Source organism: Musca autumnalis, unplaced genomic scaffold (genome assembly GCF_047663935.1).
Source record: "Musca autumnalis isolate F117 unplaced genomic scaffold, ASM4766393v1 scaffold_2, whole genome shotgun sequence".
NCBI lineage: Eukaryota > Metazoa > Arthropoda > Insecta > Diptera > Muscidae > Musca > Musca autumnalis.
In genome coordinates, this window is record NW_027411755.1 from 209,946,236 (window position 1) to 209,963,821 (window position 17,586).

The 17,586-nt window shown below is 34.5% G+C and overlaps 2 protein-coding genes across 2 annotated transcripts; both read right to left on the reverse strand.

Annotated features, from left to right (window-relative positions):
* Nucleotides 1–1,630: 1,630 nt before the first annotated feature.
* LOC141393315 (retinoid-inducible serine carboxypeptidase-like) lies at nucleotides 1,631–3,239 on the reverse strand. Its single transcript, XM_073966307.1, has 4 exons — nucleotides 3,094–3,239; nucleotides 2,466–3,037; nucleotides 2,030–2,405; nucleotides 1,631–1,973 (listed from the first exon to the last, which is right to left on the reverse strand). Exons 1-4 carry the CDS (start codon nucleotides 3,146–3,148, stop codon nucleotides 1,678–1,680), a joined length of 1,299 nt encoding a protein of 432 aa, XP_073822408.1. The 5' UTR covers nucleotides 3,149–3,239; the 3' UTR covers nucleotides 1,631–1,677.
* A 1,190-nt stretch (nucleotides 3,240–4,429) lies between these two features.
* LOC141393316 (retinoid-inducible serine carboxypeptidase-like) lies at nucleotides 4,430–6,002 on the reverse strand. Its single transcript, XM_073966308.1, has 4 exons — nucleotides 5,876–6,002; nucleotides 5,245–5,816; nucleotides 4,815–5,184; nucleotides 4,430–4,755 (listed from the first exon to the last, which is right to left on the reverse strand). The coding sequence occupies exons 1-4, from the start codon at nucleotides 5,928–5,930 to the stop codon at nucleotides 4,460–4,462; spliced, it is 1,293 nt and encodes a 430-aa protein (XP_073822409.1). The 5' UTR covers nucleotides 5,931–6,002; the 3' UTR covers nucleotides 4,430–4,459.
* Nucleotides 6,003–17,586: the final 11,584 nt, after the last annotated feature.

The window sequence follows — 17,586 nt, forward strand, 5'->3', positions numbered from 1 at the left end:
ATGCAAGTTGCATTCTTCCAGTTAGTTGTACTGCTTCCAAAGAACAACAAAAAAACTTTACTACAGAGAAATATTTTTCATCTTGTTGTACCATTTCCAGAGTACAAATTTAAATGACCGCTTTGAACAAGGTTTTCCTATACTGTTGTACTCTTTCCGAAGTACAAGTTCAAGCTCATGTTCCAAATTCTTTTCTGTTCATTCAACACTTCGAAAGCACTATTTTATTCTCTTTCCTACAAAGCACAAACTTCCTTTCCAGGTGCATCCACGTACACAATATTCCGCACGAGAGCTGCCAATCAACTCCGCGATGGATCTTCCCACCTTGCCAGCACTATGACAACTTTAAATTCTTTAGTTTTAAGATTTTAATAATTCATTGTTTTATTTTAAAATTCTTTCCATTTATATTACGCAAGGAGGGAATACAAAATACAATTACAGCATATTTTATTGCAGTGGTACTGCAAGGGGCCCGGGATGTTCACGCCGGATTTCCCTAACTGGCAACCCTAATTATATTTTTCTATATTTGCATTCGACATCCCTAATTCTGCTCAGAGTTGTCTCTTGTACAATCTCACTCTGAATTTTCTAACTAAATGTACGCTCTCTTTCTCACTTCGCAATATCTAATTGCCTTTGTAATTGCATTTTAAAAAACACTTGTTACCAGAATCCCAACCAATATTGTTGTCAATTCGGTAAGCGCTATTCAAATATCCAAATTTGAATACAAACTAAAGAACCATTACTGTTCTTTAAAACAGAGGTGCTCACATTGAAGATGTGTTTCTCCGTTGCAGGCCAAACAACGACTGATGCTTACTCTCAATTTACGCTACCGTGAAGAAATGAGCAGCCCAGCTTTAAAACAACTGATACGCCCGTGTTTTACTTTCTTTTTCTTCCCATCCTGCCAAAACTGCAAACGAGAGGAAAATATTTCGAATTCCAAGAAATATTTTCCTATCCACAACACAGCAGTATATCCAGCTTTTTATTCTGCAGAAATACCCAAAAATTAAAAGTGAAAACCTAAAAAACACCTAAAAATGTGAATTTTGACCGCGATTTATTTAAAAATCCCTACAGCGATTTTTTCTTGTTTTTGTATTTTTCTCATCTATGAACATTGCTGTTTCAGAATTCACAAACTTCCCCTGTGTAAGCGGTTTTCATTAAAAGTTAGTTAAGGCACACCCTTCATGACATTGTTTTATAAGGGGGCGATAAAGTCTATGCATTGTACCAATTTAAACTTCAATATCTCAAATATGGTAAAACCTACGAAAATATCGTAAATGTCAATCTTGTAGACAATTTTCATAGCTAAAACATTTTCTTCAGTTTTATTTTGATAGGACTTGCGGTTTCTTGGCAAAACCTAAACCACCCTTAAAAATGTCAATTTGAATCGCGATTTATTTAAAAAGCGCTCCGGCGATTTTTTTTTAATTAATTAATTGGATTAATTGGGCTTTTTTTTTTGTTTTTTTTTTATTTTTCTTATCTATGAACATTGTAGTTTCAGAATCCGCAAAAACTTTCGAGCTGTAAATTTGATTCAAGAGCACCGTGGGCACGCTTATTGGTGTGAAAGTCAAAAATATTATTTAAAATCCACTTTTATTGCTGTAAAATTCACTCAAAAAATCGTTTTTATTATTTATTTTAACCATAAGTTGTTAATTTTTTAAGAATATAACTCATGGCTATCGGATTACCGGCTGGTATCATGTGACCTGCGCGATTAACCCAAAACATTGTTAAATTTCCACCACTTTTTTCATAAAGTTCCAAATTGTTATCAATACGAATGCCAATGCGTGGTGCTTCAACAAACTCTTGACGATAGATCCACTCTAATTTGTCAATCCAATTTACAGCCCCTGGAGTAGCGCAAATCAAATCCAATTGTCCAGATAAAACAGCAACTTTCAGATTGGTGTTATTTAAAATGTTATTTACTGTAAAAAACCGGAAGATTAGTTTAATCTTCCGAAGCATTTCAAGGATGACTTACCAATGTTTATAACTGGTCTCATAAAATCACTTGCGAGATTCATAAAAACATGAGATTTCTGAGCAGACCACTTAACGTTTGACGGTATACCTAAAGCCTTACTCACTGGTCCACGCATTAAAGACTTCAATATTAGATTGTGATTGGAAACGTGTCCGACATCTGTCTCATTATCTGTTTCCATCGTTTCAAAATCTTCTTCTTTGAGATATTTTAAAATATTGTAGAAGCTAACATTTTCGGTTACTTTCATGGTTATATGCGATGTATTCGCCCATTCCATAAAAGCTTTATGCCATTCTTCATTTCGGGCATATTCTTCAATTCGATTAGTAGATTCCATTATCATATTGTAGCCATCTTTATCAACAATGCCCTAAGGGAAATGAATAGCACTTTCAATAAAAATTGCATAATTTTCTACTTCTCTACTCACCATATTCAATAATAGTGGACCCCATGACATGACCGAATCGATGGGTGATGTCCATGGACTACCAAGTGCCACCGATTTTAAATTACTTCTCAATTCACCACGTTCAATAGCATAGTATAGTTCCAACGCGAATTCCGGTGCCATTTTACCGCCATAACTTTGTGAAAAAATATGCAATGGCACTTCTTCGAGTTCCCTGTGTACCTCATAGAACTCCTTCATAAACGTTACCAAATCTTCAGCAATTTCGTTATTTGTTGAGGGCAGCAATGTTATATTATCGACATGGGAAAATCCACTACCCAATGGACTATCAATGAACAATACATTCATCTGTTTTACCCAAGTCCAATTACGTTCATTTCCATTGACGTCTAGAGGTCCGAGTTCATCAAAGTTACCTTTACCTGTGGCGGAAACACCTGGACCACCTTGCAACCATATGGCCAAAGGGCGTTCAGTATAATTCGAAACATCAGCAGTGGTATAATACAGCCAATAAAACATACGTCCACCTGGGATGATTTCAACAAATCCCCAATCCTGTTCACCGGGTCCATAACCAGTTTTAGCTGAATATAATACAAGATAATATTATAAACGCTTATTGTAACAAAATACATCTTACCCCCCACTAAACCAATCCACAAGATGTGAATCATAAAACCGCACAAATTTTCCATTGCTCCACACTTTTGCTTAACTTCCGAAACTCTTGATATATCAATTGCAGCCCATAGTGGATAAAACACAACTGATCTTTACTCATTTTCTAACATTGAAATAGTTTCAAGTTCAAATTAATTATGACAAAATCATTTATCATTTGGCTTAGGAATGCGATAAGAAGAGTGCAACATATAATTAATGGGCGTACACTTGGGATGCAAGTTTGTTGCAAACAGGACAGTTTTCACGCAAGAAGAGAATAAACAAGAACATCTGCAAATCTTTAAAAATCTTTAACATCTTTCAAAATCCACGCTTATTGGCCGAATAAGCAGCTAAAAATATTATTTAGAAATCCAAGCTTAATGACCGGAAAAGTAGTTAAAAAACATTCTTTGAAAATCCACGCTTAATGGCCGAAAAAGCAGTTACAAATATTCTTTAAAAATTCACGCTTAATGGCAGGAAAAGTAGCTAAAACATATTCTTTGTAAATCCACGCTTAATGGCCGAAAAAGCAGTTAAAAAATATTCCTTAAAAATTAAAACTATTTTATAATTTTGCTGCTTAGAACTACATACGATAAGAAGTCTGCCAAATATATTTAATGTGCGTACATTTGGGATGAAGGTTTGTTGCAAATAGGGCAATTCCACGCTAGATGAGAATAAACAAGAACATCTGCAAATCTTTCAAAAATTATTATAAGCGTGGATTTTTACGCTTATTGCCCGAAAAAGTACCTCAAAAATATTCTTTAAAAATCAACGCTGTTTGTTATGTAAGTGTCCTCAAAAATATTCTTTAAAAATCAACGCTGTTTGTTATGAAAGTGTCCTCAAAAATATTCTTTAAAAATCAACGCTGTTTGTTATGAAAGTGTCCTCAAAAATATTCTTTAAAAATCCACGCTAATTGTTATAAAAATGTTCTCAAAAATGTTCTTTAAAAATCCACGCTGTTTTTTATGAAAGTGTCCTTAAAAATATTCTTTAAAAATCCACGCTTATTGTTATGAAAGTGTTCTCAAAAATATTCTTAAAAAATCCACGCTTATTGTGATGAAAGTGTCTTCAAAAATATTCTTTAAAAATCCACGCTTATTGTTATGAAAGTGTCCTCAAAAATATTCTTTTAAAAATCCACGCTTATTGTTATGAAAGTGTCCTCAAAAATATTCTTTTAAAAATCCACGCTTATTGTTATGAAAGTGTCCTCAAAAATATTCTTTTAAAAATCCACGCTTATTGTTATGAAAGTGTCCTCAAAAATATTATTTAAAAAACTACGCTTACTGATCTGATAGTCCAATTTATTATTTATTTTAGCCATCATTTGTTAATTTATTAAGAATATAACTCATGGCTATGGGATTATCGACAGGTATCTTGTGACCTGCACGATTAACCCAAAACATTGTAAAATTTCCACCACTTTTTTCATAAAGTTCCAAATTGTTATCAATACGAATGCCAATGCGTGGTGCTTCAACATACTCTTGACGATAGATCCACTCTAATTTGTCAATCCAATTTACGGCCCCTGCAGTGGCACAAATCAAATCCAGTTGTCCAGATAAAACAGCTACTTTTAGATTGGTATAATTCAAAATTTCATTTACTGTAAAAGAATCGGATGATTAGTGTTACACCTTCCGAATCATTTTATAGATGACTTACCAATATTTAACGCTGGTTTCATTAAATCACTTGCAAGATTAATAAAAACAAAAGCTCTCTGTGATGACCACTTAACCTTTGACGGTATACCTAAAGCCTTACTTACTGGTCCACGCATTAACTGTTGCAACTTTTGGTTGGTAACGAATTTGGCATATGTCTCATTATCTGTTTCCTCAGTGGCGAAATCTTCTTGTTTCGAATATTTTAGAATATTGTAGAAATTAATATTTTCGGTTACATTCATGATTATCGCCGATGTATTCACCCATTCTAGAAAAGCTGTATCCCATTCTTTATTTCGAACATTTTCTACTATCCGATTAGCAGATTCCATTATATTTTTGTAGCCATCTTTATCGACAATGCCCTGGGGGAAATGTATATAATTTTCATTATAAGTTTTATAATTTTCGACTTCTTTACTCACCATATTCAATAAAAGTGGTCCCCACGCCATGACCGAATCGATGGGTGATGTCCATGGACTACCAAGAGACACAGATTTCAAATTACTCCTCAATTCACCACGTTCAACAGCATAGTAGAGTTCCAAGGCGAATTCCGGTGCCATTTTACCGCCATAACTTTGTGAAAAAATATGCAACGGTACTTCCTCGAATTCACTGTGTAACTTATAGAACTCCTTCATAAACACGACCAAATCTTTAGCAATTTCGTTATTTGTTGAGGGCAGCAATGTTTTATTATCCACATAAGAAAATCCACTGCCCAATGGACTATCAATGAATAATACATTCATCTGCTTTACCCAAGTCCAATTACGTTCATTTCCATTGACGTCTATAGGTCCGAGTTCATCAAAATTACCATTACCTGTGGCGGAAAGGCCTGGACCACCTTGCAACCATATAACCAGAGGACGTTCAGTATAATTCGAAACATCAGCTGTTGTATAATACAGCCAATAAAACATACGACCACCTGGGGAGATCTCAACAAATCCCCAATCCTGTTCACCGGGTCCATAACCAATTTTAGCTGAATATAATAAGACAAGATAATTGTATAAGCCCAAAATATTTCACAATACCTCTTACCACCCACTAGACCAATCCACAAGATGCCAATCAGCAAACCGGACAAACTTTCCATTGCTCCAAACTTTTGCTTAATTCCGAAACTATTGATCTATCAATTGCTGCCCATAGTGGATAAAACACAACTGATCTTCACTCATTTTCTAACATTACAATAATTTCAAGTTCAACTTAATTATGGCACTATCATTTATCATTTGGCTTAGGAATGCGATAAGAAGAGTGCAATATATAATTACTGGGCGTACAATTAATTGTACAATGCAAATTTGTAGCAAATAGGACAGTATCCACGCCAGATAAACAAGAACATCAGCAAATCTTTCACAAAATATTCTTTAAAAATCCACGCTTATTGGCCGAATATGTAGCTCACAAATATTCTTTAAAAATCCACGCTTATTGGCCGAATATGTAGCTCACAAATATTCTTTAAAAATCCACGCTTATTGGCCGAATATGTAGCTCACAAATATTCTTTAAAAATCCACGCTTATTGGCCGAATATGTAGCTCACAAATATTCTTTAAAAATCCACGCTTATTGGCCGAATATGTAGCTCACAAATATTCTTTAAAAATCCACGCTTATTGGCCGAATATGTAGCTCACAAATATTCTTTAAAAATCCACGCTTATTGGCCGAATATGTAGCTCACAAATATTCTTTAAAAATCCACGCTTATTGGCCGAATATGTAGCTCACAAATATTCTTTAAAAATCCACGCTTATTGGCCGAATATGTAGCTCACAAATATTCTTTAAAAATCCACGCTTATTGGCCGAATATGTAGCTCACAAATATTCTTTAAAAATCCACGCTTATTGGCCGAATATGTAGCTCACAAATATTCTTTAAAAATCCACGCTTATTGGCCGAATATGTAGCTCACAAATATTCTTTAAAAATCCACGCTTATTGGCCGAATATGTAGCTCACAAATATTCTTTAAAAATCCACGCTTATTGGCCGAATATGTAGCTCACAAATATTCTTTAAAAATCCACGCTTATTGGCCGAATATGTAGCTCACAAATATTCTTTAAAAATCCACGCTTATTGGCCGAATATGTAGCTCACAAATATTCTTTAAAAATCCACGCTTATTGGCCGAATATGTAGCTCACAAATATTCTTTAAAAATCCACGCTTATTGGCCGAATATGTAGCTCACAAATATTCTTTAAAAATCCACGCTTATTGGCCGAATATGTAGCTCACAAATATTCTTTAAAAATCCACGCTTATTGGCCGAATATGTAGCTCACAAATATTCTTTAAAAATCCACGCTTATTGGCCGAATATGTAGCTCACAAATATTCTTTAAAAATCCACGCTTATTGGCCGAATATGTAGCTCACAAATATTCTTTAAAAATCCACGCTTATTGGCCGAATATGTAGCTCACAAATATTCTTTAAAAATCCACGCTTATTGGCCGAATATGTAGCTCACAAATATTCTTTAAAAATCCACGCTTATTGGCCGAATATGTAGCTCACAAATATTCTTTAAAAATCCACGCTTATTGGCCGAATATGTAGCTCACAAATATTCTTTAAAAATCCACGCTTATTGGCCGAATATGTAGCTCACAAATATTCTTTAAAAATCCACGCTTATTGGCCGAATATGTAGCTCACAAATATTCTTTAAAAATCCACGCTTATTGGCCGAATATGTAGCTCACAAATATTCTTTAAAAATCCACGCTTATTGGCCGAATATGTAGCTCACAAATATTCTTTAAAAATCCACGCTTATTGGCCGAATATGTAGCTCACAAATATTCTTTAAAAATCCACGCTTATTGGCCGAATATGTAGCTCACAAATATTCTTTAAAAATCCACGCTTATTGGCCGAATATGTAGCTCACAAATATTCTTTAAAAATCCACGCTTATTGGCCGAATATGTAGCTCACAAATATTCTTTAAAAATCCACGCTTATTGGCCGAATATGTAGCTCACAAATATTCTTTAAAAATCCACGCTTATTGGCCGAATATGTAGCTCACAAATATTCTTTAAAAATCCACGCTTATTGGCCGAATATGTAGCTCACAAATATTCTTTAAAAATCCACGCTTATTGGCCGAATATGTAGCTCACAAATATTCTTTAAAAATCCACGCTTATTGGCCGAATATGTAGCTCACAAATATTCTTTAAAAATCCACGCTTATTGGCCGAATATGTAGCTCACAAATATTCTTTAAAAATCCACGCTTATTGGCCGAATATGTAGCTCACAAATATTCTTTAAAAATCCACGCTTATTGGCCGAATATGTAGCTCACAAATATTCTTTAAAAATCCACGCTTATTGGCCGAATATGTAGCTCACAAATATTCTTTAAAAATCCACGCTTATTGGCCGAATATGTAGCTCACAAATATTCTTTAAAAATCCACGCTTATTGGCCGAATATGTAGCTCACAAATATTCTTTAAAAATCCACGCTTATTGGCCGAATATGTAGCTCACAAATATTCTTTAAAAATCCACGCTTATTGGCCGAATATGTAGCTCACAAATATTCTTTAAAAATCCACGCTTATTGGCCGAATATGTAGCTCACAAATATTCTTTAAAAATCCACGCTTATTGGCCGAATATGTAGCTCACAAATATTCTTTAAAAATCCACGCTTATTGGCCGAATATGTAGCTCACAAATATTCTTTAAAAATCCACGCTTATTGGCCGAATATGTAGCTCACAAATATTCTTTAAAAATCCACGCTTATTGGCCGAATATGTAGCTCACAAATATTCTTTAAAAATCCACGCTTATTGGCCGAATATGTAGCTCACAAATATTCTTTAAAAATCCACGCTTATTGGCCGAATATGTAGCTCACAAATATTCTTTAAAAATCCACGCTTATTGGCCGAATATGTAGCTCACAAATATTCTTTAAAAATCCACGCTTATTGGCCGAATATGTAGCTCACAAATATTCTTTAAAAATCCACGCTTATTGGCCGAATATGTAGCTCACAAATATTCTTTAAAAATCCACGCTTATTGGCCGAATATGTAGCTCACAAATATTCTTTAAAAATCCACGCTTATTGGCCGAATATGTAGCTCACAAATATTCTTTAAAAATCCACGCTTATTGGCCGAATATGTAGCTCACAAATATTCTTTAAAAATCCACGCTTATTGGCCGAATATGTAGCTCACAAATATTCTTTAAAAATCCACGCTTATTGGCCGAATATGTAGCTCACAAATATTCTTTAAAAATCCACGCTTATTGGCCGAATATGTAGCTCACAAATATTCTTTAAAAATCCACGCTTATTGGCCGAATATGTAGCTCACAAATATTCTTTAAAAATCCACGCTTATTGGCCGAATATGTAGCTCACAAATATTCTTTAAAAATCCACGCTTATTGGCCGAATATGTAGCTCACAAATATTCTTTAAAAATCCACGCTTATTGGCCGAATATGTAGCTCACAAATATTCTTTAAAAATCCACGCTTATTGGCCGAATATGTAGCTCACAAATATTCTTTAAAAATCCACGCTTATTGGCCGAATATGTAGCTCACAAATATTCTTTAAAAATCCACGCTTATTGGCCGAATATGTAGCTCACAAATATTCTTTAAAAATCCACGCTTATTGGCCGAATATGTAGCTCACAAATATTCTTTAAAAATCCACGTTTATTGGCCGAATATGTAGCTCACAAATATTCTTTAAAAATCCACGCTTATTGGCCGAATATGTAGCTCACAAATATTCTTTAAAAATCCACGCTTATTGGCCGAATATGTAGCTCACAAATATTCTTTAAAAATCCACGCTTATTGGCCGAATATGTAGCTCACAAATATTCTTTAAAAATCCACGCTTATTGGCCGAATATGTAGCTCACAAATATTCTTTAAAAATCCACGCTTATTGGCCGAATATGTAGCTCACAAATATTCTTTAAAAATCCACGCTTATTGGCCGAATATGTAGATCACAAATATTCTTTAAAAATCCACGCCTATTGGCCGAATATGTAGATCACAAATATTCTTTAAAAATCCACGCTTATTGGCCGAATATGTAGATCACAAATATTCTTTAAAAATCCACGCTTATTGGCCGAATATGTAGCTCACAAATATTCTTTAAAAATCCACGCTTATTGGCCGAATATGTAGATCACAAATATTCTTTTAAAATCCACGCTTATTGGCCGAATATGTAGCTCAAAAATATTCTTTAAAAATCCACGCTTATTGGCCGAATATGTAGCTCACAAATATTCTTTAAAAATCCACGCTTATTGGCCGAATATGTAGCTCACAAATATTCTTTAAAAATCCACGCTTATTGGCCGAATATGTAGATCACAAATATTCTTTAAAAATCCACGCTTATTGGCCGAATATGTAGATCACAAATATTCTTTAAAAATCCACGCTTATTGGCCGAATATGTAGATCACAAATATTCTTTAAAAATCCACGCTTATTGGCCGAATATGTAGATCACAAATATTCTTTAAAAATCCACGCTTATTGGCCGAATATGTAGATCACAAATATTCTTTAAAAATCCACGCTTATTGGCCGAATATGTAGATCACAAATATTCTTTAAAAATCCACGCTTATTGGCCGAATATGTAGATCACAAATATTCTTTAAAAATCCACGCTTATTGGCCGAATATGTAGATCACAAATATTCTTTAAAAATCCACGCTTATTGGCCGAATATGTAGATCACAAATATTCTTTAAAAATCCACGCTTATTGGCCGAATATGTAGATCACAAATATTCTTTAAAAATCCACGCTTATGGGCCGAATATGTAGATCACAAATATTCTTTAAAAATCCACGCTTATTGGCCGAATATGTAGATCACAAATATTCTTTAAAAATCCACGCTTATTGGCCGAATATGTAGATCACAAATATTCTTTAAAAATCCACGCTTATTGGCCGAATATGTAGATCACAAATATTCTTTAAAAATCCACGCTTATTGGCCGAATATGTAGATCACAAATATTCTTTAAAAATCCACGCTTATTGGCCGAATATGTAGCTCACAAATATTCTTTAAAAATCCACGCTTATTGGCCGAATATGTAGATCACAAATATTCTTTAAAAATCCACGCTTATTGGCCGAATATGTAGATCACAAATATTCTTTAAAAATCCACGCTTATTGGCCGAATATGTAGCTCACAAATATTCTTTAAAAATCCACGCTTATTGGCCGAATGTGTAGATCACAAATATTCTTTAAAAATCCACGCTTATTGGCTGAATATGTAGCTCACAAATATTCTTTAAAAATCCACGCATATTGGCCGAATATGTAGATCACAAATATTCTTTAACAATCCACGCTTATTGGCCGAATATGTAGATCACAAATATTCTTTAAAAATCCACGCTTATTGGCCGAATATGTAGCTCACAAATATTCTTTAAAAATCCACGCTTATTGGCCGAATATGTAGCTCACAAATATTCTTTAAAAATCCACGCTTATTGGCCGAATATGTAGATCACAAATATTCTTTAAAAATCCACGCTTATTGGCCGAATATGTAGATCACAAATATTCTTTAAAAATCCACGCTTATTGGCCGAATATGTAGATCACAAATATTCTTTAAAAATCCACGCTTATTGGCCGAATATGTAGATCACAAATATTCTTTAAAAATCCACGCTTATTGGCCGAATATGTAGATCACAAATATTCTTTAAAAATCCACGCTTATTGGCCGAATATGTAGATCACAAATATTCTTTAAAAATCCACGCTTATTGGCCGAATATGTAGATCACAAATATTCTTTAAAAATCCACGCTTATTGGCCGAATATGTAGATCACAAATATTCTTTAAAAATCCACGCTTATTGGCCGAATATGTAGATCACAAATATTCTTTAAAAATCCATGCTTATTGGCCGAATATGTAGATCACAAATATTCTTTAAAAATCCACGCTTATTGGCCGAATATGTAGATCACAAATATTCTTTAAAAATCCACGCTTATTGACCGAATATGTAGATCACAAATATTCTTTAAAAATCCACGCTTATTGGCCGAATATGTAGATCACAAATATTCTTTAAAAATCCACGCTTATTGGCCGAATATGTAGATCACAAATATTCTTTAAAAATCCACGCTTATTGGCCGAATATGTAGATCACAAATATTCTTTAAAAATCCACGCTTATTGGCCGAATATGTAGATCACAAATATTCTTTAAAAATCCACGCTTATTGGCCGAATATGTAGATCACAAATATTCTTTAAAAATCCACGCTTATTGGCTGAATATATAGCTCACAAATATTCTTTAAAAATCCACGCTTATTGGCCGAATATGTAGCTCACAAATATTCTTTAAAAATCCACGATTATTGGCAGTAAAAGTAGCTAAAAATATTATTCATAATCTACGCTTATTGGCAGTAAAAGTAGGTAACAATATTATTTAAAAATCCCCGCTTATTGGCGGAATAAGTAGATCAAAAATTTGTTTTAAAATTCCCCGCTTATTAGCCGGAAAAGTTACTCAAAACTATTTAAAATCCACGCATAATGACCGGAAAAGTAGTTAAAAGATATTCTTTAGATATTCACCCTTAAGGGGGTTATCCCTAGTTGTGCTGGCAAAAAAAAATTAAATTTTCATATTTTTTCTGAGAAAACTACCAATATTTTTAGGTAAATCTTTTATCCCTATGAAAGAGCATGGATTTTTTGTTGTTGAAAACGAATGTCCCGATTTTCATCTATTTTAATGCGCGTTTTAAGAACCTAATAATCTTGTTTTTTAGCGAGACAGAATTTTCAAAAATCTATTTTAACAAAAATAGTGACCTGTAAAAGTCAAAATTTCGATTTTAAGGAAAAAATGGACCGATTTCTGCCAAATAATAAGCTCACCAAAATATACGAAGATCGGTCTATCCGTTTTCGAGCTGACGTTGGCACCGACTTCAAAAATGGAATTTCAAGAAAAACGCGTTTTAAGTTGTTATTTCAGTTTACATGAATAAAAAATGTATTTTTGGTAAAATTATAAGGAGTCATCTATTCCTGGTCCATACAGGAGCTCTTCCGCCGACGATGCAGCTTGTAAAATGGAAATTTTGTGTGGCCTTCGCAACAGTCTTCCTTCACGAGTGCACTAGGCCGCATTTGAGCATATTCGTGTGCGTTTTGTCCACAGCTCACTCCGATCGAGCTCAAATAAAAATAACAATGATATTGTACCTTCGTTAAAAAGACCAATCGCAATGTAAGCTGCTAAATTTACAACGAGTGCTCCACTTGAAAGTGTTTTGGGGCAAATTTTCCAAATAAGTTGATTGAAGCTTTAGTTGCTATTTTGATTGAAGCCGCCGAAGCATCTTTCGAGTAAAGACTCTTTACTTAGATCGTTGTATATACCCTGTAGGAAGTGTGGGGTCATGTGTTGACATGTCGCCACTTTGTCTACTAATATGGTGACAAAGTCAACACTTTGTCACCAGGTTATCAACTATTGATACCTTTACCTTAATAAGAAGAAGCATTGTGTATATTGACAGATGATAGCCCAACGAAGCATCTTTTTTAATTTTCTTAATTGTTTGGCGTAAAATAATTTTTGCGGTTGGTGAAAAAAGTGTTTTTGTAAAAATCACTAAAATATCGTGAAAACATTAAGCATATAATTCCAATAACAAGTATGAGCAAAATAAAGTATAAATGACACGTGAAAAATAAACAATTCTATAGCAAAGTACGAATTCTGAGGCGACTAACAACATTTGTGGTGAAATTTCGACAATTATACATTATGTGGAACCTTTAGAGAAGATTGTGGAGCCTGATGTATATATTGTCCCGTCTCAGTGGAAATGTTGAATGCAACTAAACATAATAATGAATGTAATATTGCACATTCATCGAATCACATTTTTATATTGATGAGTTCTCATGAGGCTAGAAGACGGTAGCACGCATGGTCCACGGCCTTATTGTTCGTCGGAAAAGGGGGAGTTCATTGTTTCTAGCAACCTTGAGTGAATTTTTGGCAATATTAAAAATCATTATAGTTTGCGTGCTTAAATGAGGTTCGAGAGAATAGATAACAGAAAATAAGGGAATCGTGGCTGCGTAAAATAAGTTAGGTTAATGGTGTTATAGTACCTAACTACCCTCCCACCTGTATTACCCATTGGTCAGTGTGAGTTTATTTCTCGGTAATACCCAAACTACCAGCCTATCAGTTTATATGGCTACATCCTCAAACAGACAAAAAGATATTTAGTTCGGGCTCATGATGAGTAATTTTATTTCAAAATATTTCAGTTTATACATTCGCAATCTGATAGTACTAAGACAAGGAAGTAGTAAATCACCATTCCCTTAATTGAGCATAAAGAATCCTGTATGGGCTAAATACGCCAATGGATCAATCCCTAATAGCTAATAATAATTCAATGATCGTAATCTAAAAGTGGTTATAATATAATTTCGCTTAAAATTTACCTATACTATAATACATCATAATAAATCGCATGCAGATAAAAATAGTACTGAATAGAATTTAACTTAGCTGGAAAATTCAATTTTAAGACTAGTCAATGAAATTTGTAGTTATTATGATCACTGTTAATATAGGCCATATGCGCTTCAAAATGGATAACATTAAACAAGTGTTGGGATCTTTATCGAGGTTCCACTGTGTTTTGAATATAATATCTCAATGAAAGCTTGTATTTATCCAACAGTGCTAATAGTGAGCACACAAAATCATCTTAAAGTAACATTATCAATATTGAAATACCTTATAGATACACCATTATTGATGTTAAAGCAGAATTATAAATAGAACTGTTGACTTACGTTTTTTTCCGCTGCTCGCCGCTGCCGCTGAAAGATCTTTCGCAGAGCTGACTGCTTTTACATTCACTTGAACAATTAATATCGGTAATTCCTCCGTCGATGCTCTCCTTTAATGTTTTAGGAAATGAGAGAATCGTATCCCAACATAAATTCTGTTACAGTTGACCTAATTATCAACAGTGAATCAATTATGTTAAGAGTTAACACAAAATGCACACAAGTCGGAGAATAGTGAAACAACCTCAACAGCAACACAGTACTCTGACACACAATGGAATCGAAGATGGTAAGCGATAACTCTTTTTGTAGTTTCAGAGGTAAATTTGTAATGTGTGTGTTTATTGTTTCACTATTCTACGAAACGGTACCGTAAATCAAAATTTGTAAATATGTAAGGCTTACTGATGTGGTTGATCTTACTGAAGCTAATTAAAAACGTAATAATGATGCTAATGTTTCAAATGATAGTGGAATTATTTCTAATTAACTCCAAGCACAGCTCCAATGTGAAAAGGATTGGTAATCGAATTTCTAAACACCTTCTGGTAAAAATCAGGGATTTTAGGCACACTGTCGGAACATTGCAGACAATATTTATTAACGTGAATATTTCTCATATTCCAAGCGGCTTGGATACTTTGTTGCACATTTGGGGGACATTAATTATGTCTGCTATCCGGTTTTTATAGTCACACTTCGATATACCCGCAAGGTTTGAACACTATTTCCACGTATAATCAATTTGTTGGCCTTTCACTGATTTTCCTTGCTACTTTAAGCGGTTATGGTGGGCAAATATCGCACTTTGCAGTCAAACATAAGAGGATTCTGTGGTTTGCTTTACACCGTAGTAAATGACGGACATGTGAACAGTAGGGAGAATATATTGAACTAAAGGTTTTGGCTCTGGTGTTTAATATTTTGTTCCATTTCCAGTATGTCTCCAGAGAGTTTTTGCTCCCAAAACCTCCGACAGATACCGCTAACCCAATGAACTGGTCAATCTGCTAGAGAGTGAAGAATTAGGAAACAAGGAAAACTAAAATTGTGATCGTATTACCTGAACTGAATATGTTAACCAGCAGAATAAATTTTTACAACTCAATTGGGCATATAATGCAATAAAAAAAATGACCACCAATTATGCCAAATCACTGATAAATTAATTTATTGTCATTAATATCTGATTATCTGCTGAATCCGATACTAATACTCACAAATGCGTTTAATAAATTTCAATTTAAAAAGGTTATGATATACAACAAGTTAAAATATTATATTAGTTTAACTTCGAGTATCGAGTTAACTGTGGGATGACAACCGGCAAAATGGCAGAATTTCCTGCAGTTTGGTGCAACGAAACCATGACTATATGCAAAACGTACATTGGCCTTCCAGGCCTAAAAGATGATGAATTTGCTGACAAGTAGAAAACGTTAATAAATGTGGTGTGGGGGAGACTATAAGAGGGGAACGGTGACCAATAGATGTCGCTAAAGGCAATAAAACCGCTTATAGATAACAGTGGCAATTGCCATCAGATATTGAGAATGGAAAAAATATAAGGTAATTGAGGTGTAGTTGTATACTACAATTCCCCCACCACAAAATCAGTGTTTGGGTGAGAGAAGCAAACCCAAAACTGATTACAAACACAACTTCATTGCCTTAAGTCTTTGGCATGGTATGTGCCAATAGGATTTCCCTGCAAGTCTTCAAGCTCGTAGTAAGAATTTCCAATCTTTTTACGAATTCGAGACTTTATAAAGGCTGAAGCCAACTTTGCATTATATCCATGCTCAAAGTTGCTCTGTTTAAAATTCCTGCGAAAGATTTCTTGTCCAACCTGGTAGGAGACTTCTCGAGAACGCAAATTGTACGTTCTTTCATTGCGCTCAAACTGTTTTTTCATACACTTAGCCGCCTTTTCACCCATTATCTGCATAGAATCATTCCTATTGAACCTCACCGATCTGTCCTCCAACATTTCAAGTTTTCGCAGTAACGAGTAGATAGATCCATTTGTGACCATATTCTGTCCAAACGTCAAATAATAGGGACTGGTACCAATGGCGGAGTGAGTTGCAGATCGAAGGGCACACCCTATGGAACTTAGCCGCTCGTCCCAGTTTTTCTGATTAGGATCCACATAGGACTTTATGGCCGACAAAACTGAACGATTCACTCTCTCCGAGGCGTTTGCCTGGGGAGAGTGAACAGCGGTGTAAAGATGAGAAATGTTATAGCGTTTCAGTAAATTATTGAACTCTTTAGACCTGAATTGAGTGCCGTTATCAGAAACAATCGTTTCTGGCACCCCGAACATATGGAAAATCTCAGTCTCCATATATTTCACTACAATGTCTGCAGAGAACTTCTTCACAGGCTTAATAAAAGGAAATTTGGTGAAATGATCTAGTAAAATGAATATTCCTATATTCCCTGAGCGGGAACGGGGATAGGGACCCAAGAAGTCCACGTATACCCTCTGCATAAATCTTTTCGTCTCGGACATCTGTCCCAATGGTGGCCTTTGAACACGGTTGGGATGCTTAGTGGCTTTGCACACTTCGCATTCACTGACGTAATTTTTAACATCTGTTACCAAATTGGGCCAGAAATAATATTTTCTTATCCGTTGCAACGTTTTATTCATGCCACTGTGAGAAGAGGTTGGTATATCATGTGCCTTCTTAAGAACGTCAGGTATGAGATCCAGTGGAATCCACAGTTTCCATGCAAGGTCATCATGTATCTGTTCACCTGTGACATGATCTGTCCTTCGGTACAAATAACCGTCAAGAATTTTCAAGT

Coding starts and splice junctions, on each gene's coding strand:
- LOC141393316 (XM_073966308.1), bottom strand. CDS start 5,930: ATGGAAAGTTTGTCCGGTTTGCTGATTGGCATCTTGTGGATTGGTCTA. Junction 5,817..5,875: donor GTGGATTGGTCTAGTGGGTG/GTAAGAGGTATT, acceptor TATTATATTCAG/CTAAAATTGGTTATGGACCC. Junction 4,756..4,814: donor GAAACCAGCGTTAAATATTG/GTAAGTCATCTA, acceptor ATTCTTTTACAG/TAAATGAAATTTTGAATTAT.
- LOC141393315 (XM_073966307.1), bottom strand. CDS start 3,148: ATGGAAAATTTGTGCGGTTTTATGATTCACATCTTGTGGATTGGTTTA. Junction 2,406..2,465: donor GTCCACTATTATTGAATATG/GTGAGTAGAGAA, acceptor CATTTCCCTTAG/GGCATTGTTGATAAAGATGG. Junction 1,974..2,029: donor GAGACCAGTTATAAACATTG/GTAAGTCATCCT, acceptor GGTTTTTTACAG/TAAATAACATTTTAAATAAC.